Source organism: Rattus rattus, chromosome 5 (assembly GCF_011064425.1).
Source record: "Rattus rattus isolate New Zealand chromosome 5, Rrattus_CSIRO_v1, whole genome shotgun sequence".
Lineage (NCBI taxonomy): Eukaryota > Metazoa > Chordata > Mammalia > Rodentia > Muridae > Rattus > Rattus rattus.
Genome location: NC_046158.1, coordinates 35,003,491 through 35,026,147, shown reverse-complemented (window position 1 = coordinate 35,026,147; position 22,657 = coordinate 35,003,491). Strand labels below are relative to the sequence as shown.

General features: G+C 46.7%; 2 protein-coding genes across 5 annotated transcripts; both read left to right on the top strand.

Moving 5' to 3' along the window:
• The first annotated feature begins 1,125 nt into the window (after window positions 1–1,125).
• On the top strand, window positions 1,126–2,988 carry LOC116901422 (translation initiation factor IF-2-like). Its single transcript, XM_032903312.1, has 2 exons — window positions 1,126–2,488; window positions 2,772–2,988. The coding sequence occupies exon 1, from the start codon at window positions 1,137–1,139 to the stop codon at window positions 1,665–1,667; it is 531 nt and encodes a 176-aa protein (XP_032759203.1). The 5' UTR covers window positions 1,126–1,136; the 3' UTR covers window positions 1,668–2,488; window positions 2,772–2,988.
• Nr4a2 (nuclear receptor subfamily 4 group A member 2) lies at window positions 1,264–18,370 on the top strand. 4 transcript variants are annotated; one of them, XM_032903310.1, is made up of 8 exons: window positions 1,264–1,364; window positions 12,183–12,306; window positions 12,789–13,654; window positions 14,409–14,538; window positions 14,902–15,065; window positions 15,911–16,113; window positions 16,436–16,614; window positions 16,763–18,370. In XM_032903310.1, the coding sequence occupies exons 3-8, from the start codon at window positions 12,791–12,793 to the stop codon at window positions 17,017–17,019; spliced, it is 1,797 nt and encodes a 598-aa protein (XP_032759201.1). In that variant the 5' UTR covers window positions 1,264–1,364; window positions 12,183–12,306; window positions 12,789–12,790; the 3' UTR covers window positions 17,020–18,370. The 4 variants fall into 4 exon arrangements, 3 of the variants coding, with proteins under 3 accessions (XP_032759201.1, XP_032759202.1, XP_032759200.1); XR_004387989.1 differs by lacking the exon at window positions 1,264–1,364 and adding an exon at window positions 9,687–10,525 and having other exon boundaries at window positions 16,557–16,614; XM_032903311.1 differs by lacking the exon at window positions 1,264–1,364 and adding an exon at window positions 9,690–10,525 and having other exon boundaries at window positions 12,967–13,654.
• The last annotated feature ends 4,287 nt before the right edge of the window (window positions 18,371–22,657 follow it).

The window sequence follows — 22,657 nt, the reverse complement described above, 5'->3', positions numbered from 1 at the left end:
ACTATTTCTGTAGCCCTTGTAATTCACTGGCCACGCCTCATCACTTCACTCTCCTGGCTAGATCTGCAAATTTTCCATGTATCAGCACCCCAGAGTATAGAGTTCATAAGTCTGAGGCATTTTGCTCAGATGAAACAAAGGCTTAAGGGGCTAGAGAGATGGCTCAGCCAAGAAAGGCGCTGGTCGGCAAGGCTGACCACAAGAGTTGGCTACTCAAGATCAACATGGCAGAGGAAAGACATCCAAAAGTTACCTAATAACTTCCACGCCAGTGCCATGGCACGTGAGTGCATTTGCACACACACATGAGCACGCAATCAATATTAATGCAATAATGAATACAGTCTCAATCGACTGATAATTGATAATTCCAGCAGAGTAGCTGATCTTCATTCATATATGGGAACCTTGATGAATAAGACATGCGTCAGGGAGTGTTGTGACAGAAACGCCTGAAGACGGAGATGGCACTGGAAGTCTCTGCAGAAATATTTACCTATAGAGAAAGCCCCCTTAAATGCCAGCCTTGACTGGACTTCCAACTGCCAAAGGACCACAGATTTGGAAGATCACAACAAGCTGCGCCATCATGAAGGTCACAAGGATGTAAAGGATAGTGTTGCTGAGATGGTGAGTCCTGGGACCCAGGCCTCACTGCTTCTTCTAGACCCTTGGGTACAGTAGCTTAAAAGTAGCATGGGCAGACGGTGGAGACGCAAGTTCTTTATTTTGAGTTTTCATTGATAAATTCCTACCCCTAAAACACTCTGGACCTGTAGTTGAGGGGAAGTTGGGGCGGAGAAGCATCGAGACGTTCTAAAGCAACTTAGTTGGAACTTGCTAAGGAGTTGAGCCAGGGGTGTCCGGGTTGGTGCACCGTGGTCAGGGGGTGGGGCAGCCCCTCCATCGGGCGGGGAGCTTGGAGGGCTGGGCCTGCGGCCTGGCCGCAGGGCGCGGCGGGTCATTGTTTCCTCGGCCGCTCCTCCCGCCAGGCCGGCGTCACTGGCGGGGCGCCCGGGCGGGCGGCGGGTTATTTATAGCGCCGGCTGCGCGCGTCACGGAGCCCGGCCGGGCTGACGGGGCCCGCTGACGCGCTTGCCGCGGGCCGAGGGCGCGGGTGCGCGCGGGCGGCGACAATGGGCCGGAGCGCGCCTCCCGGCCTCCGCGGGCCGCTCTCCGGCCCGGGGCCTGGGCTCCGCGCCTCCACGGGGGTGGCCGGCTCAGCCTCGGCCTCGACCCCGGGGCTCAGCTCGGCGGTCCGCGCTCCCTGCCGCGCGCCCGGACTGCAGGAAGAGCTGGAGCCGGGCTGCTCGACCACTCCGCGCCCGGGGACGCGGCGACCTGGGGCCGGGAGCGCTGGGCAGGTAACGTGTACTGAACCGGGCTGGGGGCTCCGGGAGGCCCGGGGGCGGCCCTTCCCCGACTTCTGTCCCCGCGGTGGCCCGCGCCGGGGCAGGAAGCCGAGGTGGGTGTGGAGCGCCAGAGCGGGAGAGAAACTTCAGTGCGACCAGTCCCAACAGGCTCCTCCCGAGAGGCCGGCGCGACACCGACACCCTGTCGCCCTCCTCCCTAGACCCTCCCTGGCCACTCCTTCTCCTTGTCTTCCCCCCATCCGGAGGCCGGGGACCACCACCCGCTGGCTCCCACCCTGGCTCGCCCGAGCCTAACTGTCGCCCTGGCAGGGACTTTTAGGGACTTGTTGACCGCGGAGGCCAGCCTTGAGCCCTGTCCTTCCGGCTGCTGTGCAGCCCCTCGCACGTGGCAGGCAAGCAGGCTGCCGAGAGCTTGCTGAGCCTTCTAGGAAATTGCAATCGATTTGTAACGCACTTTCGCTAATTGGGAGTTAAGAATTAAACTTTAATAAAGCATTTGTGTCGTCTCGTCTAATTGTGAAGGCTTCCATTCGTCCTGGTAGATAGACTCTAAGTCTCAAGTTAATGGCGCTAAGCTAGAGATCCCCTCCCACCCCCCACCCAGTACAATTCTGTCAGCCGTCGTCGGCGCAGCTGGATTTCTGTAAGGTACAGATGTTGCTAATGGCAGCTTAAGCACGGATGGGCAGATAGCATACGGAATGCAACATGTTGCCATATGGTTCCTTTAGCCTCTCACCTCCAGGGATATCAATCATATATATTCTGGGAGGAACCTAATGACTCTCTGAACAGCAAAATGAATTACCTGGTACAATTTATATCCCTTGACCTGATGCGTTATAACAACAGGAAGATAGCATCGCCCGATTGCTGTGGTATAAATTGACTTACAGAGCTACATTTCAAATTCTATAATCAAATATTGGTAGTTTGAGGGACCCTATCACATCATTCTGGCAGTAAAATCGGTTTCTGCATCTTCTTCGTCCACCCTTTTCCATCTCTAGACGTGCAAAATTGACAAAGTTTAACAAAGCTGATCTTGGAAATTGCCACTCTACCTACTATCTGGTGAGGTGTGGAGAGGTGGAAAATACGACTTCCGGTGTTAGGTACAAGTTCTTTAAGAATACCATACTTCCAAGCCAGAAAATCCAAGGACCCCTAGGAAAAGTTGTCTCAGTGTTAATCCTAATAAATCTTATTACATATATGAAATTCTCACCAACAAAATCCCACTTCAACTCTTAAGAAAACAGTTCTAAGAAATAATGAATTTAAACCTAATTAGAACTTTTTCTGAAAACCAGTTCCTGTACCCTACTTCTCTGTGTCTTAAACCAAGCCTTGGTTGTGGATATAATGTGAATATAATAATGACTTTTTTCTTTCCAGGATGTCGGTATCAACACACCGAAGTCATCGTTTAGATCCTACCGAGTGGCTTAGTAATAAATACTTCATATTAGATTTTAAAATCTGGCGACTAATAAAATGTAACTGCCTTTAAGCTTGGATTTTAAACATGATCATCTTTTTACCATTCCTTGTATTTGTTGATTCACAAACGCAGATCACAATAAAAGACAAGCAACAACTTAAAGAATATTAATTAAAGTATTATTCGCACTTTAATGTCACATTTACTTTTACGTATGAAGGGATATCATAAAGCTAGAAATATAACATGTAGGGTTTTTTTTTCATTCAGCAATGTGTAAGAAAGTTCACATGAAACGATAGATTTGACTCCCAAAGTACGTAAAATAGACACGAACAGTCTAAAAATGTATTTACTTTTAATTTTCTACATTTCAGAAAGTGATAACATTTCAAAAGTTTATATATCATGTCCTTTCAGAATCATTTTGAAAGGCCAAGATGACACCCTCGTCCCCTGGACACACATACCTTATAATGGCTGATGGTTTGTGAAGCAGTGTTTGGGTTAGTTCAGACATTCTGTCATTATAGCTAACGCCTTTTGCCTATTTATATAGCAAGGAATCTTCTACAGAATAACTTAGGCTCTGTCTACCTTATGGCGAGATTCTTTGCTGGGGCTGTTTCCCTGCAGTCTTTTACTAGCTGAGGTTTGGTTTGTTCTGTGGCACCAGTGAATTTAAAGCCAGACCAGGAGGGAACCTGTCAATCACGACTCCATCTTCACGACCTGTGAATTGACAGTGACCGCGTCCCTTAACCAGTCACACAGAACTTGCCTTATAAAGCTGTTATTGTCACGGGCAGATACTGCAACCTTTTGTCAAGCCCTGTGATTATTAAAGTGTTCCTCCTTCAAATCCAGGCCAAAAGGCCTCCTGGGCTTTGTTTCAGAGTTCAAGCAGAGTCTCAAGCAGCGCTATTTGCTCTCCCTCTCCAGTTGTATCATTACCTGTATCCACTGATAATCCAGGCACCCTTACAGATATGAACTATGCATGTTTCTGTCTGCTTATATGACAACATGCCTAAGATACATATCGTACAGCATTATTTAAACGTAAAGAGTCAATAGATGTATACTGTTACTCTAAACAATGTATCCGATCACCAAGGGCAACACCAGAACTGCCATTGCCCTTGTCCACTAGGAAATAACTTTCCTTTTTGTCTTTGAGAGGTCAAACTTAAACTTCTCTTTTCCGGGTTGCCCTGCCATGTCGTTAGTTGGAGAATTTGTTTAGACAGGGAAACTTTTGAAAACTGTGCATGGGTTGGCCAAGAAAATACTTCTTTGTTTCTGATGGCCATGGATAAAACAAAAGACAACTAGGTATATTCCCCACACTAAGTAATTTTATTTCCACTTTTTCCCCCCACAGATACATTTATGATCTTTTAAGTTACACTGACTTAATGGTTTTCTCAAGGAATGGTTTTCTCAAGGCAGCATGTAACCAGTTGTGAATAGGTATTAGGATTCTAATAAAACTCTTCCACTAAGTGGGGTTGTGAGTCACCAGGAAAGAGTGTGGACCCCACTGCACTTGAGTCTGCTTTTCAAATTCAAAACAACCCATGTTGTTGCATTAGAAGCTCCTTCCTGTCTTTTACGAGCCTTTCATTAAAAAAGAAAGTGGCAGTCTGTAATATTACCCCCGTCAAGCAGGAAGTGGTCTCTCCTCATCAATATGCAGCTTTGTCTTTATATGGGTTGGTAGGTGCTCCATACAAATACCATATAAGAAATTGACTTGGGTTGCCCTTACTTTGACTGAAGATTGACAGGAGCTCTTCCTTTAATTAACCTTGTTCTTTTTCATGTTCTGTATTCAGATATTGAAATACAGTATTTTTATACATTTATCAGATTGTGTTTGCATTTATTTAATTTATGTTTCTTTTTTTAAAGCGTGTAGTCTTGAATGTTTGTTCTCCCTTTTTTTCACATCATTACTCTGGTACTGCTTGATGTAACTTGATTAGCTCCCTCCCCAGTCATGATTGGTAATTAAAATAGGCATTAAAATTAGTCACTTAGCAATTTTGCTGTTCAATTGGCAATTAAATTACTTAATTGCAATTAAAGTCCTAATTTTAATTGGCAAAATGATAGATGTAGATTTAAGATAATATGTATAAATACTTTAATAAGTGTCTATATAAGGATTACTTAATTACTCAACTTCAAGTTTATGCTGTTAACTTTAGAACTTTTAAGTGAGCAATGAAATTTATATTGCATCTATTCAAAGGATATGGTAATTAGATTTATTTCTTATCACTCTAAGGGTCCTTGCTATAAGTTACTTTTGTAGTGTTGAAATTGTAAGCTTGATAATTGAGAATTATGATGAGGAAAAGGGCATTTATGTCTTTGTTGAATATAGCAATACCTTATTTTCTTTTCCATTAAAATAGATTCTTTACCAATTAGCTTGAGAGAAAAAATAAAATGTGGTTATTTACTTATTAAAAGTAGAACCAAAACTGGCTGTCTGAGATTTACATATAACCATTAGAAGTATATTATTTTATCTGTTTAAAGAATATATTTTATCTGTTTAAAGAAATCTTGTCTAGTACTGTTAGAATAACTAATGTCATTGGCTCTTGTTAGAATTTCTGATGTCTGTTATAATAGTATAGAACCTTATTTTCAGAATTTTAAATGTGTTTTAGGACATTGTACATTTTAATATCTTCCATGCTTACTGAAATAAGCAAATAAATTCTAAAACTAAAATTATTCTTCTTTTTAATAAAAGAGGTTTTTTCATAAGAAAATATTAAGTCGTCTCCATAAAAGCAAGTATTAGGAGAGGGCCAGTGTAAGCCAAGTATTAAGGGAAAAAAAAACCCAAAGATTTTTATTATGTAAAATAGTTTTTGAGTGGCATGAGGCTTTACCATATGTTCAGTTTTATGATTTTAATTTATAAGTAGAAGCTTCTAGAAAAAAAAGTGCTGTTTACTTCGGCACATCTTTACACATTTTCTAGAATTGAGTTCTGAATTAAAGTAAGACATTTAAAAAACCCATGGTCCTCGGTGAAAAACAGAGTGGCTAAAACTGAATAAAAGCTGCATGTATCTTCAGTGTGGACATCAAAGGAGCAGCTGTCTTCTCCAAGTGTCCTACAGGAAAGGGGCAGTTTGGTTGATTAATAGCCCACGATTGCAAATGAAATGGCAAAAGCAAAACAATAAAACATCTTTAATACTAATTTTTTTCTTTAGAGAACCAGATGTTTTAAGGTGAAAGCTTATCTTTTTCTGTCACTGCTCAAAGACGGCCTACCAAATAGCAGCAAAGGCTGTGGCCATGAGTTTGTTCACACGTAATTGAAAACACATCTCGCTTTCATGCTTATAAGTTCGAATACCTACGCAATTTTTTAAAAAAAATATCTTGAAGTTGTCTCAACTTTGCAGCATAACAGGTATGCCCGTTTCATTGTATCTGCATTGTGAGGTATCCTCTGAATTCATTTGGGGAGAATACGGAAAGCAACCCCTAGAGGCCTCTTCCCCATGCATTAAAATTGAAAATCCAATGGGATTACATTTATGTTTGCTCTCTAAATTATACCAAAAGCTCAGTTTTATTAAGTGTGATCTGCTTAGCCATGCAAAAAATAAAATACTTAGGTTTAGATGTGAGTTTATTTTCATTTATACTGATTTTTTAAATGGAAATGTTTTTTGATGTACAGGCAGATATGTACTGCTCAGTATGTGCTTGTATCGTGAAAGGTAATATAACAACATTAGCTTCATCAATGCTTTTTAAGGCCTCATCCTTATATTTATTAATAGCAATAATTTATAGTTTACATAAGGAAGGACCTACTATGCATAGCACCTATTCTTTGCTTCCATTATTTTAAATTATTAAGAAAATAGACCATTATTTTGTACATTTAAACGTGGCAATAATTTAAAGTTCCATCAGACTGTGGATCCTGAAAAAAAACATTATTGTCATTTTAATTGAGTTATAAAATACTTTATTTGAAATATTTATGTGTAAGAATGCAGAAGAGTTGCAGCCATATAAATGCGGAATTTCAGTCTTTTAGCCTAAAGCATCGTTTTAACATTTTCTGAAAGGTTGTTCAATTCTACATTTTGATTCCATTATATGTGTAATTAAACCTCTATGCACAAAAGCATTCTCTTATGTACTAGCAAATATACCCACAGGAATTCTCTTCTCTACTATAATTTATTTAAACATGTAATCATAGGATTTTAAAACATGCTTTCATTTTTCCAAACTATATGCCAATTTGAACTGCTTTGAGATAAAATGAGAGATTTTATTGCCATTTTGGTTTTTTTCCTTCTGTGACCTAACAGCGAGTTAAACATGGGCAGGAGGAAATAAAGAAAATCCATTGTGAACCTAATTCCATGTGTTAAACTGTTTCCCTGTTGGAGAAAATAGAAAAATTAAGAGTTGTTGTTGTTGTTTATGAATTCCAACACAATATGAACGTTTGGGTCTGCAGACTTTTCTCCTGGGGCTTAGTTAGCCTAAGTAGTAAATCAATCAATCTCTCTCTCTCTCTCTCTCTCTCTCTCTCTCTCTCTCTCTCTCTCTCTCTCTCTCTCTCTCTCTGTGTGTGTGTGTGTGTGTGTGTGTGTGTGTGTGTTGAGCGCGCATGCATGTGTATTTGTGTAGGAGATTGTCTCTTGAACATTGTGGAGTCAGGCCCCCTACTGACAAGATCAGTCAATTGCAGACCTTGTCTTTGCTCCTGCAGCTTCGTCCTTCCCAATCAAGTGGGGAAAAACAGCGGACTAAGGTTTTGAGCGTGGTTCTTTTAAACTTTCCAATGTGTGCACTCTATCCTTCCCACCTGAAGTATATGCGAGCCCTGACCCAAACTCCAACCGTAGAATAGACTCAGCCCAAGAATTACTTTAAATGAGTTTATGAGTCTTTCCTCAGTAGTAGTAACATCCAGAGAACACAAATTTGAAAAGAGGGAAAACTCACAGATGGATGAAAAAAAAAAGTCTCCATTTCCTCTCATTTACATGTTGTAATTACCCCATTCTCACTTATTATTGTAGTAAATTGCTATGACCGCTGCCTTTTGATCTCGGGTATAACAAGGCTTGAGCAAAGGCTTTTCTTATCAGGAAACCAAGCACTGGAGGTTGCTAAAGAATAACCCTCGTTACTGTGCTTGTTCCGTGCTGTTCAGTATAAGAACTCCAGGCCCTCTTTCCCCTCTCTAGGAGAGCATTTTCAAAATGTTCCCATACTCAACTCAACCCAAACTGAATGTGTTTTTAATGACTCGGAGAGGAGCTTGCAGAGGGCAACAGATCTACTTAGCCGCTTTTGTGTTGGGAGGTCTGTGGCTACGACCTTAAACTCCTGATACCCGCTCTCCTGGAACTGTATTAAAAAATAATAACTTCCACCCCAGTGTCACTGAGCTTGGGTTTCCGACTGTCTGAAAATAGCTGCCGGGAACCTGGCCCACCGCGAGGATCAAGGAAAGCTCCTGGTGACCGCACCCTGCTCCCTCACGGAAGGGGAAGGGAACCCGGGAGGGCGCCTGTGAGCTGGAGTTGCTTCTATTTTGGGCCCAGCCTGGCCGGTGCGTCAATGCCTGCGCCCCTGCGTCACCGCCACCCCCACCCCCTTCCTTCTCCATTGCTCTCCAAACTCTCACTTTTTCCCTTTCGTTCGCGTGGAATCGCTTCTGCCCACGGGGCGCTGGCGCTGCCGAGCTCACACTAATAAGTTGTTCTTTACCCTGCCCCCCCCCTTGCACCCCCCCCCCCACTTCCTGGTTGTTGTTGTTTTTTTTTTTCCTCGCGCCCATTAGAGCACTGCTGAGCCGTAGCGGCAGCAGCTGGAGAGGCAGCCGCAACATCTGGGGGAAACTTAAGGTGGTCACGTAGGTTTCCCGGAGGCTGATGCACAGTGGAGCCCGCGGCGAGTCTGGGCAGCCGCAGGGCACCCGATGGCAACGCCTCTGCAGCCGCAGGCTCGCTCGGCGTGGAGCCGGCTTAGGCGGAGTTGCAGGCTAGGAATGAGCAACCCCACAACCCCGAGAGTTCCGCCGAGCTCTCCGCTGGTGCTAGGATCACCGAGAGGGGGCCGAACTGTACATTGCACACACACCCACCCCCAACCGCTCGCCGGGGCAGCTTGGGAGCGAGCCGACGCTCGGGAGGAGGGGAGGAGGAGCGCTGTCCTGGGCGAAGAAGGGGACCCTACAAAGTCTCCCTTCCTTGGCCTCAGCCCCTTCTTGGCCTCGAGAGAGACCCGAAGAGGCCTGTCTAGCCAGCTTCACCCGCGTACTGGGAATAGGGATAGCCCTCCGGAGAAGCTGCAATTCCTTTGCTAGAAAGATCCACGCGCTTGGGGGCGCGGATTGTCTTGCAGAGCAGAGCTGGAGGCAACTGAGAGGACCGCGGGGGTAGGGCACGCTCACACAACTCACGGGGACCCCAGGCTGAGGCAATGGGCACACACACACTCGGTTCGGAGAGACGCCGAGCGGCCCACTACCGCCTCGAGCTCCACTCTCCTTGCCGCTTCCACCTCCGTGCTTTCTCCTTGGTTGCGGGTACCACATCCCCTGCGTTTCAGAAACCCTGAGGGGACTGAAGGGTCTTGGCGGGCGCAGCGAAATGTCAACGCTATTAAGAGTTGACCGAGGGGGTGGGGGGCTGTGGATCAGATCACCTTTCGACCGGAGGCGCACCTGTTGCCCGATTCTTTAATGCATTGTCTGCGAGAGAGAAGCAGGCGACAGTTCATTCCTACTTGTGGGGTCTTCTAAGGCCTGGCTCAGTGTACCCCCATTCCTCCCACACTGCTTTAGGTAACATATCTCTTTAGTTTCAGGAAAGAAGGGGGAAGAAAATTAGACCCTGACCCCTCATCCCTCGAAGCGGGGAGTAAGAGTGGGTTTTAAAGAGGGAGAGGGGGATGCACGGACTAGGGGAATCCCATCTAACGCCCAAGCCTTTGGAGAGTTACAGTCACGGGACAACTGTCTCCGCTTCTGCTAAGGAGTGTGTGGAGGGTGTGTTGGGAGGCTGCAGGGCACACCTCTGCCGGCTCGGCCCAGGTGCCAGCTACCTGGCCCACGCCAGCGTTCTTTTCCGTTCAAGCTTTTGTTGCACCCTCCCCACGTGTGAGGACGCAGGGTCGGGGGTGGGGTGGTGGGGCAGGTAGAGGGTAGCATCGCTGCGGGCTCCACGGACCCGGGTTGCAGAAGTCACACTTCTTTCGGAAAAAAAAAAAAATCCACCCAAGTGGGCTACCAAGGTGAACCGTTCCCACCTTAAAATCAGCCCCAGTCGTGACGTCAGGTCGGAAATATACCAAAGCGAGCGCGGGCCAGGAGTCCGGGGAGCGCGGCGGCTCGGCGATTGGACCGTGGGCCGCTGACGCGGGCTGACGCGCGCAGACTTTAGGTGCATGTTGGCAGCAGCAGCGCGAGCCACATAAACAAAGGCACATTGGCGGCCAGGGCCAGTCCGCCCCGCGGCTCCGCACGGCTCTGCGTCCCTCTCTCCTGCCCAGCCGGCTGCCTCCCTCTCCTGCGGCCGGGCTGGCTGCGTGTGGCTCTCCGCGCCCCGCTCCCGCAGCGCTCCGGCGGACCCCGGCTCCTCCGCTCCCGGAGGGAACTGCACTTCGGCGGAGTTGAATGAATGAAGAGAGCGGAGAAGTGAGTAGAAGCGGCGGGATCGCCGGCGGTCACGCGTCCTCCGGGTCTCCGCGTACCCGGAACGGGTTCTCTGCAAGTGGGCGCTGGAGCCCCGGAGCGCGAAGGGGCTTGGGGTGCGGAGGGGGGGTGGCGAGTGGGCGCGCGCAGCTCCGCCGAGCCTTTGCTGGAACTCCGGTGGTAGCGTAAAGCGGGGGGAGTTGGCTGCCGGCAGAGGTTTCCAGGCTTCTCATTGGTGGATGTGGCAGGGGGGACTCCCACAGTTTTAGGGGAAGCGGACTTGCCTGCGGAGATGTGCGCAAAGTTTGCTCTTGGTGTGAAATTGATTGTGGCTTGAGTAGGCTCCATCTCGTGAACGTGTGGGAAACAGTCCGGGAGAGAAAGTTTACGTGTTGCTTGGGAACAGTGTCGCTCAGCTCGCCCGCTTGCGGAGGTTTCCCGGATATCGTCGAGCAAGGGTGGTGTCGGTAGAGGGTCCCGTTGCGAAGTTGCCTGAAATTTCTGCTTTTGGTATATGCTGTCCTTGGGTATCAGTGTGTCATTGTGTGCGTGAGGTAAAGAATACAGTTATGAAACTGTGACACAGCCTCGGGTTAATATCCAGCACAGACATATTTTCAAGGGCGGCGGCGGATGGGGGTGGTGGGGTGGGGGATAAGGCAAGAGTCCTCTGGTTTTTCTTGTTAACCTTCTCCACTCCGTGAAGCAAGCAAGATTATGGAAGAAGGGAGAGGGATCAGAAGGAGTGGGTGTTTGGGTTTCTTTTCTTTATTTTATGAACAAGATCGTCCATGCTCTAGAATGCCTTGCAAGTGGGGACATCTGAAAAGAGCTAGAATATAAGAGTGCCTTGTCCCAGCAAGTAGGCAGCCGGTGGAAAGCATTGTGGAGAAGGTGCTAAGCTTGCTGTGCTGAGAAGTGCTTCTAACTTTGGTGCCAATATCATATACGTAATATTTCCTTCCCTCTGCAGTTGACCCAAGATACTTCTGGTAAAGTAAAGGTCTCTCTCATCACCTCTGGGCCATGAAAAGTGTTGAAAATCCAGTTCTCTGGAGGAACACCAATTCACTTGCCCCTCAAAGCCCCATTTGATTTTGCTGGAACAAAATCAATTACAAAAGCCACCCTCGCACCCAAATTAGCTTCTTGGTTGTCCAGGACTTGCTAACGTTTTTCTAAGGATGGGATCTCTATTGTTATTTTTCCCCCCACGGTGTACTCTTGAGTTCTACTAACTTTCTTTCTCCCTCTAAGAGAAAAGTCCATTTGACTGCAAGAAAATTATTAAGAGGAGGCTTTGATGCTGTGTTTTCTCTTTAGCCCAGACTTCTTAGGTTTGAAATAAAGTAAAATGACAAGGGCCTTTCCATCTATAGCAAAGGGGGCCAATTCATTATATTGTCTAGTATCCAGTAGACTCCTGGGATAACTTCCCCACAGGATGCTTTCTCTGCAGGGAAACGGGAAGTTGAGTGGCATTCTCTGCTGCTTAGCCACGCTATCCCTGCTATCCCTGCGCATTCATTTTAAGCTGCTCTTTGGTATAGTCTTGACACTCTCTTCCAAGAAAGCCCTGAAGGGACTGCTGAGTGAGTCCGCATCTGTCCAGCCAAGTCTCGGTGGGAACATCCTGAAACTTCCTCTGTCTGTATTTCAGGGAGATCTGACGGGCTGGATCCCCAAATTGCTTTTTAAAAAATATCTTGGAAACTTTGTCCTTTGCTGAATTACGACACTGTCCACCTTTAATTTCCTCGAAAACTCCAATCACTCGGCTGAAGGTTAGTGAGCTTTTTCTTTCATTACCTTTCCCGAGTTCCTCATATATCCAGAGGGGGGGGGAACCCAAGGCAACAGAATCTTTTCAGGCCAACCCTGTGCCTTATGGTCACAGAGAACAACTTTCTCATTGTGCAATTCAACTTCATTTCTAGATCATGGGTTCTAGAAATCCTTGTCGACCCTGAGCTTCAACGAAGAGGCTCACCAGAGTGGGAGTGTGTGTTGGGAGGGGGTGGAGGGGATGGCTTTTGGAATATCCGGGAGTGTAGACCCTAAACAGCTTCCCAGCTCTGGGTCGTCCAGGAATCAGTCCTTTCTTTTCTTCATCGCTGTTCAACCTCTTTTGCCCTAACCCTTGCACCCCTATCCCCCCATTCCCCCTGACACCTCGAGCTGCCGGTGTAGCTCCAGGTGTACCCGAGGCCGGAAGAAAGTGTTCAGTTGACCAGGCTGAGTGTATATCACCCTGTTTCATTTCCAGCCATGCCTTGTGTTCAGGCGCAGTATGGGTCCTCGCCTCAAGGAGCCAGCCCCGCTTCTCAGAGCTACAGTTACCACTCTTCGGGAGAATACAGCTCCGATTTCTTAACTCCAGAGTTTGTCAAGTTTAGCATGGACCTCACCAACACTGAAATTACTGCCACCACTTCTCTCCCCAGCTTCAGTACCTTTATGGACAACTACAGCACAGGCTACGACGTCAAGCCACCTTGCTTGTACCAAATGCCCCTGTCCGGACAGCAGTCCTCCATTAAGGTAGAAGACATTCAGATGCACAACTACCAGCAACACAGCCACCTGCCCCCTCAGTCCGAGGAGATGATGCCACACAGCGGGTCGGTTTACTACAAGCCCTCTTCGCCCCCGACACCCAGCACCCCGGGCTTCCAGGTGCAGCATAGCCCGATGTGGGACGATCCGGGCTCCCTTCACAACTTCCACCAGAACTACGTGGCCACTACGCATATGATCGAGCAGAGGAAGACACCTGTCTCTCGCCTTTCACTCTTCTCCTTTAAGCAGTCGCCCCCGGGCACTCCTGTGTCTAGCTGCCAGATGCGCTTTGACGGGCCTCTGCACGTCCCCATGAACCCGGAGCCCGCGGGCAGCCACCACGTAGTGGATGGGCAGACCTTCGCCGTGCCCAATCCCATTCGCAAGCCGGCATCCATGGGCTTCCCGGGCCTGCAGATCGGCCACGCGTCGCAGTTGCTTGACACGCAGGTGCCCTCGCCGCCGTCCCGGGGCTCTCCCTCCAATGAGGGTCTGTGCGCTGTTTGCGGTGACAACGCGGCCTGTCAGCATTACGGTGTTCGCACTTGTGAGGGCTGCAAAGGTTTCTTTAAGGTGAGCAAGCCAGGGCAGCGGTGTCAGGTAGTGACCTTGTACCTGAGACCCAGCAGTTTGCCCTCACCTTCCGGTCAGCAGCCCAGCTCGAGTTCTGAAGCTACCCACGAGCTGTAGAAGAGGTTTCGGGGTGTCTAAGGAAAGAAATAAAGACTGGGAGAGTCAGGCTTTCATCCCCCCTCCCCCCGCGCCCCACAGCAACCTGCGGCCCCCGGCGGGCTCAAGCCCGAAATTGCTGAAGCCAGAGTTGGAAGAGGGCGATTTGCATGTGTTAGGCGCTGTCTTCCTTGTTCAGATTGAAATTGGTTAGGACAGAGAACCGTGTCTGAGCTAACCAAGTGGAACAGAATTCCCTATGGTCAAATTAAGTGATCTCTTTATTTCGCCATCCTGATTGAATAATCTTATCATTTTAAATAGAGAAGGTCTCCAAGGAATGTAAATAATATGAATGCCCACGGATTTGTATTTACTGAGCGTCTCCTGCTCCTTCTCCTGGCATATAAAACACAGCAAGGAGCGGCAAGGTTAGCTCAAATGTTAACGCTATCAATTTTCTTCTGGTAAATGCCCTGGGGAGGAAAAGGAAAGGAAATAGGAAGAAAAGAAAAAGGAAAAAAAAATTTAAGGAATAGTGTTTGTGTTTGTAGGGAAGGAATGCAGATCCAAGCCATTTTTTAAAAAATGTGTCCAGTTTGCTGTAGTGTGAATTAAAATAATAATAATTTTGGGCCTACATTCTCTCCCTCTACAGCGCACGGTGCAAAAAAACGCGAAATATGTGTGTTTAGCAAATAAAAATTGCCCAGTGGACAAGCGCCGCCGAAATCGTTGTCAGTACTGTCGGTTTCAGAAGTGCCTGGCTGTTGGGATGGTTAAAGAAGGTAGGTCCGGGCAAGCTGTTGACCTCCCATTCCTCGCCCTTGAAAGACCACCACCAGCTGCTTGTGGACTCTTGTCCCTGCCTCACTCCCCAGCCCCCTGACTCCAGGATTCCTCTTTTAAATTCCCTCCTCTAAAGAAAGCCACCCGACGGCCCTCCTTGTCTCTACGTATAGGACCTAGTTGGAGGAAGGTCTAAAACAACCCGCCGTTTATTAATGCTTTTCGTCAGTAGAGTCTTTACAAGCAGAGGGGCCCTGGACCACCAGGTCGGGCTTCCACTGCTTCCTCCGGGGAGGAGCCGGTGAAACAGCCGAGTCTGGGCTCAAGGGAACAGCATTAACCCTTGAATAATTCCTTTACAGTGGTTCGCACGGACAGTTTAAAAGGCCGGAGAGGTCGTTTACCCTCGAAACCGAAGAGCCCACAGGATCCCTCTCCCCCCTCACCTCCGGTGAGTCTGATCAGTGCCCTGGTCAGAGCCCACGTCGACTCCAATCCGGCAATGACCAGCCTGGACTATTCCAGGGTAAGAAGCTTGTGGGGTAAGAATATCATGTGGACAAGCCAACAAACGGGCAAGACCCTCGCGCTATACCCAGCTTTAGCACCCCCAGACTCAAGGGTAAAGGAGGCACACCGGAATATATACTTCACAACTTTGGGCAGGTTTTCAGGAGACAGAGAGACGGTGCACTTCAAAGTCTAGACCGAGAACATGCTAGAGGGGTTTCATCTTTGTTAACCATTATTGTCCGGCAGTCCCTCCAACTGCGATCTGAAAGGCAAAACCTAGCCGGTCCATGCCTAACCTTCCTTCCGACGTCTACTTACGTAGAAGTTACTAGAATACTCACCCTGCCACCCATGACTTATCTGGGGCCAGGGAGTGAAAAGAGGGGTGGAAGGGATGGCAACGGGGGCTCTCGGGGGTCAGAGATCAAGTGGTGCAATTCTTTTACTCCAGCTGTGAGAAATGTGCAGGCTTTGGTTGGAGGGAGTGTGGGCAAACCTAGTAGCGACTGCAAGATTATTAAGCTCTGCAAAGGGCGCCTCCGCTCAAGACCCACTCTGGGATTAGCATGAATACTACCGTGTCAATTGTTTTGTGGAGATAAGACTGAACGTTTCCCAGGGCTGGATGGCACTGTATTTAGTCTGTATGGAAATGGTAATTTACATATTTAAAGCAGCGACCTCATAGCACCGTCCCTAATTGAATTAATTGCCCCGGAACATCTAATTTCCTTACTGGTCAGAGAGAGGTTTAATTGTTATAAAAACCTGGCTCCCCTACTAGAAACGGGGTTAGCAATTTCACGGGTTATATATTTTAGAGAACCTCATTAAGTGCTTTTTAAAATGAAATTCCAGTTCCAGGCAAACCCTGACTATCAGATGAGTGGAGATGATACTCAACATATCCAGCAGTTCTACGATCTCCTGACTGGCTCTATGGAGATCATCAGAGGGTGGGCAGAGAAGATTCCTGGCTTTGCTGACCTGCCCAAAGCCGATCAGGACCTGCTTTTTGAATCAGCTTTCTTAGAATTATTTGTTCTACGCTTAGCATACAGGTAATGAGGGGGTCCTGGGGGAGGGATTAGAAGTAAAGAAAAGGGAGAAAGAAGGGTTGGGGTGGGACGCAAGATAAAAACAAAACGAAGGTGAAGAAGGGAAAGAGTGGGACCAGAGCCTTGGGTGGACAAGTGGAGGTGGGATAGGGGAGTCCTTGATTGTTATGAAATTAAACCCTTTCAAGGTCCACTGGTCGACATTTTATTAACTCTTCAGTAATTAGGTGCCTCTTAAATCCCTCATTTATTGCTCTTCAAGTAATTAGTTGTTTAGCTTCTCTCTCTCTCTTTTTCTCCCCTCTCTCTTTGGTATTAATTGCAGGTCCAACCCAGTGGAGGGTAAACTCATCTTTTGCAATGGGGTGGTCTTGCACAGGTTGCAATGCGTGCGTGGCTTTGGGGAATGGATTGATTCCATTGTTGAATTCTCCTCCAACTTGCAGAATATGAACATCGACATTTCTGCCTTCTCCTGCATTGCTGCCCTGGCTATGGTCACAGGTCAGTACTGCTGGTGCAGGGTACTTCCCCTTTGGAACTTCCTCTGGTGGGACCGGTCATGGCTTTCCCTAATCACAGAGTCTCTCTGGATTCTGACAGCTGACTAACTCCCTGTGCATTCTTTTGTTTCCGATTGCATTTTCTGCAGAGAGACACGGGCTCAAGGAACCCAAGAGAGTGGAAGAGCTACAAAACAAAATTGTAAATTGTCTTAAAGACCATGTGACTTTCAATAATGGGGGTTTGAACCGACCCAACTACCTGTCGAAACTGTTGGGGAAGCTTCCAGAACTTCGCACCCTTTGCACACAGGGGCTCCAGCGCATTTTCTACCTGAAATTGGAAGACTTGGTACCACCACCAGCAATAATTGACAAACTTTTCCTGGACACCTTACCTTTCTAAGACTCTCTCCCATGCACGTCAAAGAACTGGAAAGAAAAAAAAAAAATCCAGAGGGGGCTGGTCAGATGGGCAGAGAGCTGGCTGAAGTGTCCGGTTCATGTCTCCCTTCTGTAGACCCCTAGCCCTCACCCCTAAAGTAAACAAACAAACAAGCAAACAAACAAACACAAATTAAAAACTGTTGCTATTTCCTAACCTGCAGGCAGAACGTGAAAGGGCATTTTGGCTCCGGGGCATCCTGGATTTAGAAAACGGACAACATACACAGTACAGTGGTATAAACTTTTTTATTATCAGTTCAAAATCAGTTTATTGTTCAGAAGGAAGATTGCTAATGTATGATGGGAAATGTTTGGCCATGCTTGCTTGTTGCAGTTAAGACAAATGTAAGGCAAATGTAACACACACACACACACACACACACACACACACACACACACACACCCCTCTTAATGGGACCCTCATATTTTGCCCTTTAACAAGACTTCAAAGTTTTCTGCTGTAAAGAAAGCTGTAATATATAGTAAAACTAAATGTTGCGTGGGTGGCATGAATTGAAGGCAGAGGCTTGTAAATTTTATCCAATGCAGTTTGGCTTTTTAAATTATTTTGTGCCTATTTATGAATAAATATTACAAATTCTAAAAAGTAAGTGTGTTTGCAAAAAAATAAAAAAAAAGAAAATAACTACATAAAAAGGGGACAAGCATGTGACTCTAGGTTGAAGATGTTATAGGCACTTGCTACTTCAGTAATGTCTATATTATATAAATAGTATTTCAGACACTATGTAGTCTGCTAGATTTTATAAAGATTGGTAGTTATCTGAGCTTCAACATTTTCTCAATTGTATAATAGGTGGGCACAAGTATCAATACATTGGAAAATCCTGACAAAAGGGACACATAGTGTTTGTAACACCGTCCAACATTCCTTGTTTGTAAGTGTTGTATGTACCGTTGATGTTGATAAAAGAAAGTTTATATCTTGATTATTTTGTTGTCTAAAGCTAATCAAAACTTGCATGCAACAGCTTTTGACTGTTTCCAGAGTGCTTATAATATACATAACTCCCTGGAAATTACTGAGCACTTTGAATTTTTTTTGTTTTTTTTTAATGTCTAAAATTGTCAGTTAATATATTATTTTATGTTTGAGTAAGAATTTTAATATTGCCATATTCTGTAGTATTTTCTTTGTATATTTCTAGTATGGCACATGAGATGAGTCACTGCCTTTTTTTCTATGGTGTACGACAGTTAGAGATGCTGATTTTTTTTTTCTGATAAATTCTTTCTTTAAGAAAGACAATTTTAATGTTTACAACAATAAACCACGTAAATGAACAGAACTTTGTCTTATTTCTGGGTTAGGAAAAAGGATGACTTAACAACACGTCTGAGAAAGAGGCCAAAGTGGAGACTGATTTGGGGTAGGTCACTTACGTGACATCTGAATTTCAGACTGACAGCCTGGATCCATTGTGGCAAAAGGAAGGGTGTAATTGAACTAATTATCTAGAGGATTCAGTGCGATATTTTTCCTTAGCCTGAATTTTCCAGTCTGGTGACCTACATTTATCAGAATCAATTTAGAATATCCTACTCTTGTAAGTTTTGAGTTTACAGCTTTTCAAAAGGCGAGCTTGGGAGAACAAAAGTCTGAACTTTTCCAAGTTGGGAATCTTGGGAAGTTCATGTGCACAGAATTCAGACGTTTGCACTTGAGGCTCAGAGGCCATGCAGATTCCAGCACTCTTTTTATCTTTGCCTTTTCAACTCCTGTGCATGCTGCTGTGACACCCCGAGTCTCCTGCCTGAGTTCTGAGCCATCCTCCCCAGAAGAGCTCTGAAGAGACATTTCTTACATTATTCCCCTGCTTTGGTGGGTAGTGATGAGGTGTATTTTCAACTTTTTAGAAACTTTCTACCTAATTATTTCAGATTTTTTTTTTAAACCTTGTCAGGTCTTGGATTTAGTTTAAACAAGTTTCAAGATGGGGCTCTATTATTCCATACAGCATCAACTTGCCAAGGAGGGAAGGGGACCAAGTTCATCTGGTCTGGTTCTTAACCACCCATCCTTGGGCAGATGGTAGTCCAGTTCTGCCTTAGGTGACTTTAAGGAGAGATGTAAGATGGGATGATCCTGTTTCCTGACCCTGGCTAAACACAGATGGCTTTTGGGGGGAGGGTGTCACTGAAATTTACAAAAAAGTCATTGTTTTAAGTGTGGGTGTCAGAAGAGTATCTTGCCACCAGATTTACCAGGCCTCACCCCCTCAAAACAACTGTTTTGTGGTTGAAAAAAAAAAAAAAAAAAAGACAAGGAAAGTCCCCTGTGGTAGTTTAAAGCTATTTTTCCTGGATGAGTTTCTCCCTGAGCCACGAGGGGCAAACCAGCTACATAGCTATAGCTATCAAGCAGGAAATGTCTAATTTTCTAGCGTGTGTGTTAAGATCAGACCAGCGACTGCATTGTATTTTCACGTCTTACTTTGAGTCAAAGCCACAAACTCTTTAAGCAGACAGAATAAGCTCTTCTCCCACGTGTCTGCTCCCCGAGACAATTACACTTCACTGTAGAATCCCTTAGAGTTGAGCCCAGAAATGAACCCCAAGGCTGATTCTCCCCAAAGGAAGCCTCCAGCATTATCTGAGGCCAATGAGGGCGTCGCAGGGGTGGGGGGGGGAGTGAGTCTCTGGAGACTTTAGAAGATCCAGGCTTTCCTGCTCTCCAGACATCTACTGGGCTGGATTGTGATTCCCAGTTTACCCCTAGTAAGGTTTCTGTTTCAGAATCAGATTCCAATTCGGCTCTTACCTACATCCCCCACCCCCGGGGAGGGGTCTTCAAAGATTCCCTCTGCCTAGAACTTTACAGTCTGAGTCTTTCTCTGGATATAGCCCAGGAAGACCCAATGTCTCTACATTGTCAAATCAAAGTGTGTGGAACGTCTTCAGGTAGAGGTCTAACTTTATGACGAAGGGTTCCTAGTCATCTCCGTTCCCTAATGACCCTTGCGTTTCATTTGCGGAGTGTCATTTCAGCAGTGGGAAATACATAGTCATTGTTCCAATGTGACCATCCGTCCACCCACTTCTCAGGCTTGAGAGAAGGTCTATTTTAAAGTCTTCTCTGTCCAGTTCCACGTTGAGAAGTTGCCTAGAATGCCCTAACTTTTGGAGAGATAGACTTAATTTAAAACAAGAGCGGATGAGCGGTTCTTTTGCCTGGTTTTTGGTGGCTTCAGCCTTTCTGCTATCTGGACTGCGGGTCATAGCTTTTCTGGGTTCCCTGCTCTCCTTCGCTTAGACTTTTGGCTTTCCGAAATTGCTCAGAGGGTGCTTCGGAGGGGTGTGTGTGTGTGTGTGTGTGTGTGTGTGTGTGTGTGTGTACACACGCGGGCTTCTGCGTGCGCAAATGGAATCGCCGGTCCTGATTCACAAGAGATGTGCATGGTCCAGAGTAATAGCATCAAGCCACACCCATGACACAGCCCTTGCCTTGATTACTTCTTTCTTTTACCAGATTGACTTTATCCCTAGAGTGTTTGGGGGATTCTATCTCCTAAAAACACCATTTATAAGTCTATGGGACGCTAATACTCTATTATATTATAGGGGTCCGACAAAGAGATTTTTCTGTCACTTGAAGGTTGAATCTCAGGTTCTCTTAAGAATTTATTGGCTTTGCGAATGTCACTCTTCATGCTCGGGCCTCTCTAATTATCTTTTAAACCAAAACATCCTCGTGAAGAAATACTTTCAGATACAAGCAGGGGTGCACAGGCTAATGCCCTCCAATTTTTTTGTGATATTTTGACCGCAGAGTTTTTCTGTAAAGGATATATTTCCATCTCTCAGACCTTATACTGTGTAATAATAATAATAATACCAGAGCACTCCCAAGGAAGCAAGTCGCGCGTCTTCCAGCCACCAGTTTCCCGGCGTCGCTTAGCAGTGCACACGCGCCTGTTTCCTTCTTTCTTTCTTTTTTTTTTTAATCCACCATGCGCAGCGCCGGTGTGACTGGAGAAAAAGGGGTGAGGGTCTGTGCGGTTGGCCTCGCCTCCCTTGGCGGGGTAGGCGTTTGGTTGTTTGGTTCTGAGTCCATGCAAGAAAGGAGACAGGTTGCCTTAAGGTGAAAGGGGACCGGAAAGCATCTAGCCCGGAAATGCAAAACTTTCTCCCACTCTTGTTTTAACGGTTGAATAAAGGTCTGGGAATGAGTGTCTTTTAATATAGCCTCTTCTGGAAGGGTCTTCAAGGACCGACCATACCCTCCTCCCCCAGTACCTGTCTCTAGTATGGGAAGGTGTGAACTATAGTTTTCTATGCGCTCTGGAAGTTTCTCAGCAACCCAAACTTTCCCCCCTCACCCCGCAGAACCGTACTTGTAATCCCACTTCGAAGCTTCTCTGTTGGGAAGCTTTCAGCGGAGGACTGATCTATCCCTGCTGTTCTCAGGTCTCAGCCAGGTCTTAAACAAGAGCATCTGTCTGCTAGACATCGGGAAAGACTCTATTTGTCAGAACTGCGGCAGGAGCAGGCAGGAGCAGTTACGTTTCCGCAGGGGCGAACTGAGTCGATACAGGCGGATTTTATTGATAAGGCAGAATAAGAGTTCCAAATAGGCCATCATTTAAAAAATTAATTCGTTTTTTAATACTAAAGCAACACGCGGAAATCCGTGTTTGAATTTTTATTAGAATCCAAAGTTGAATGGTGGTGATGTTAAGTGATTTTTTTTCTTTTGGTCTGTCGTCGGAGCACAAGCGAGCTGGAGCCACGAGGTCTTTCCTCCAAGGCCGAGCCTTTTCTTTTGAGAAGTTCGACTTCTTTTGGAGTGGCCCCAGGAAGCGGTGGGCGGGCCTGAAAGCCTAACCCTGCATCCAAAGCCTCCGACGCTCGCAAGCCAACTAGGAGAAGCCAGGCTCTGGCGACACACTCCGTTTTAGTGGGTCGTGGGTCTAATAAGTACGCTTCTTGACTAATGATGTCAAGGTCCTAGCTCGATGGGGCAGGGCGTGTGTATGGGGTTACCACAGAAGAAGATGGATTCGCAAGCAAACCTGCTTTGCCCGGTGCGTTTTGGAGATGAGTTTGGTTGTGAAGGTTACACCAAGAGATATTCTGGACATCCTCGGACAGTTTCTCTGTTTCCTTCCGGTCTTTTTCATTCTCTCCCAGCTGTTCCCGTGTCCCCCTCAGGTCTATTACCACTACACAAGACCGAGGTCGCCATAGGCTCAGGGGCCCCGTCGGGTGCATTAGGCACCGAGGCGCGGTGCCCGTCCAGACTAGGCGCCTTCTCTTTGCGCCCGCAACTGGGGTCAGTCTCCAGCAGCCTTAGGGTGTACCCTCAAAACTCCTTGGAGAGGATATTTTGCAAGTGGTCTGGACTCACATAGGGGCGTGGCTGGGAAAGCCGCCCGCATCCCCACGCCGCGCGAGCCTGATGTACACGTGTGTCCACACCCCGAGGCAACAGTGAGCGCTCGCGGCTCCGACCCCCTTTCGGGTCTCCTTCTAAGCGTCTAAGGAGCCCGACCCAGGCCGTTGCGCCAGTGTGAGGGACTAGCCTGATGGCAGGATGGGACAGCGCCTAGAGCGGGCCTTTGGGAGGAGGAAGCCCT

Excerpts from the sequence above, each read along its gene's own strand:
- Nr4a2 (XM_032903310.1), top strand. The coding sequence starts at position 12,791 with ATGCCTTGTGTTCAGGCGCAGTATGGGTCCTCGCCTCAAGGAGCCAGC. Across the intron at positions 13,655-14,408 it reads GCTGCAAAGGTTTCTTTAAG|CGCACGGTGCAAAAAAACGC; the intron begins GTGAGCAAGCCA and ends CTCCCTCTACAG. Across the intron at positions 16,615-16,762 it reads TGCCCTGGCTATGGTCACAG|AGAGACACGGGCTCAAGGAA; the intron begins GTCAGTACTGCT and ends CATTTTCTGCAG.
- LOC116901422 (XM_032903312.1), top strand. The coding sequence starts at position 1,137 with ATGGGCCGGAGCGCGCCTCCCGGCCTCCGCGGGCCGCTCTCCGGCCCG.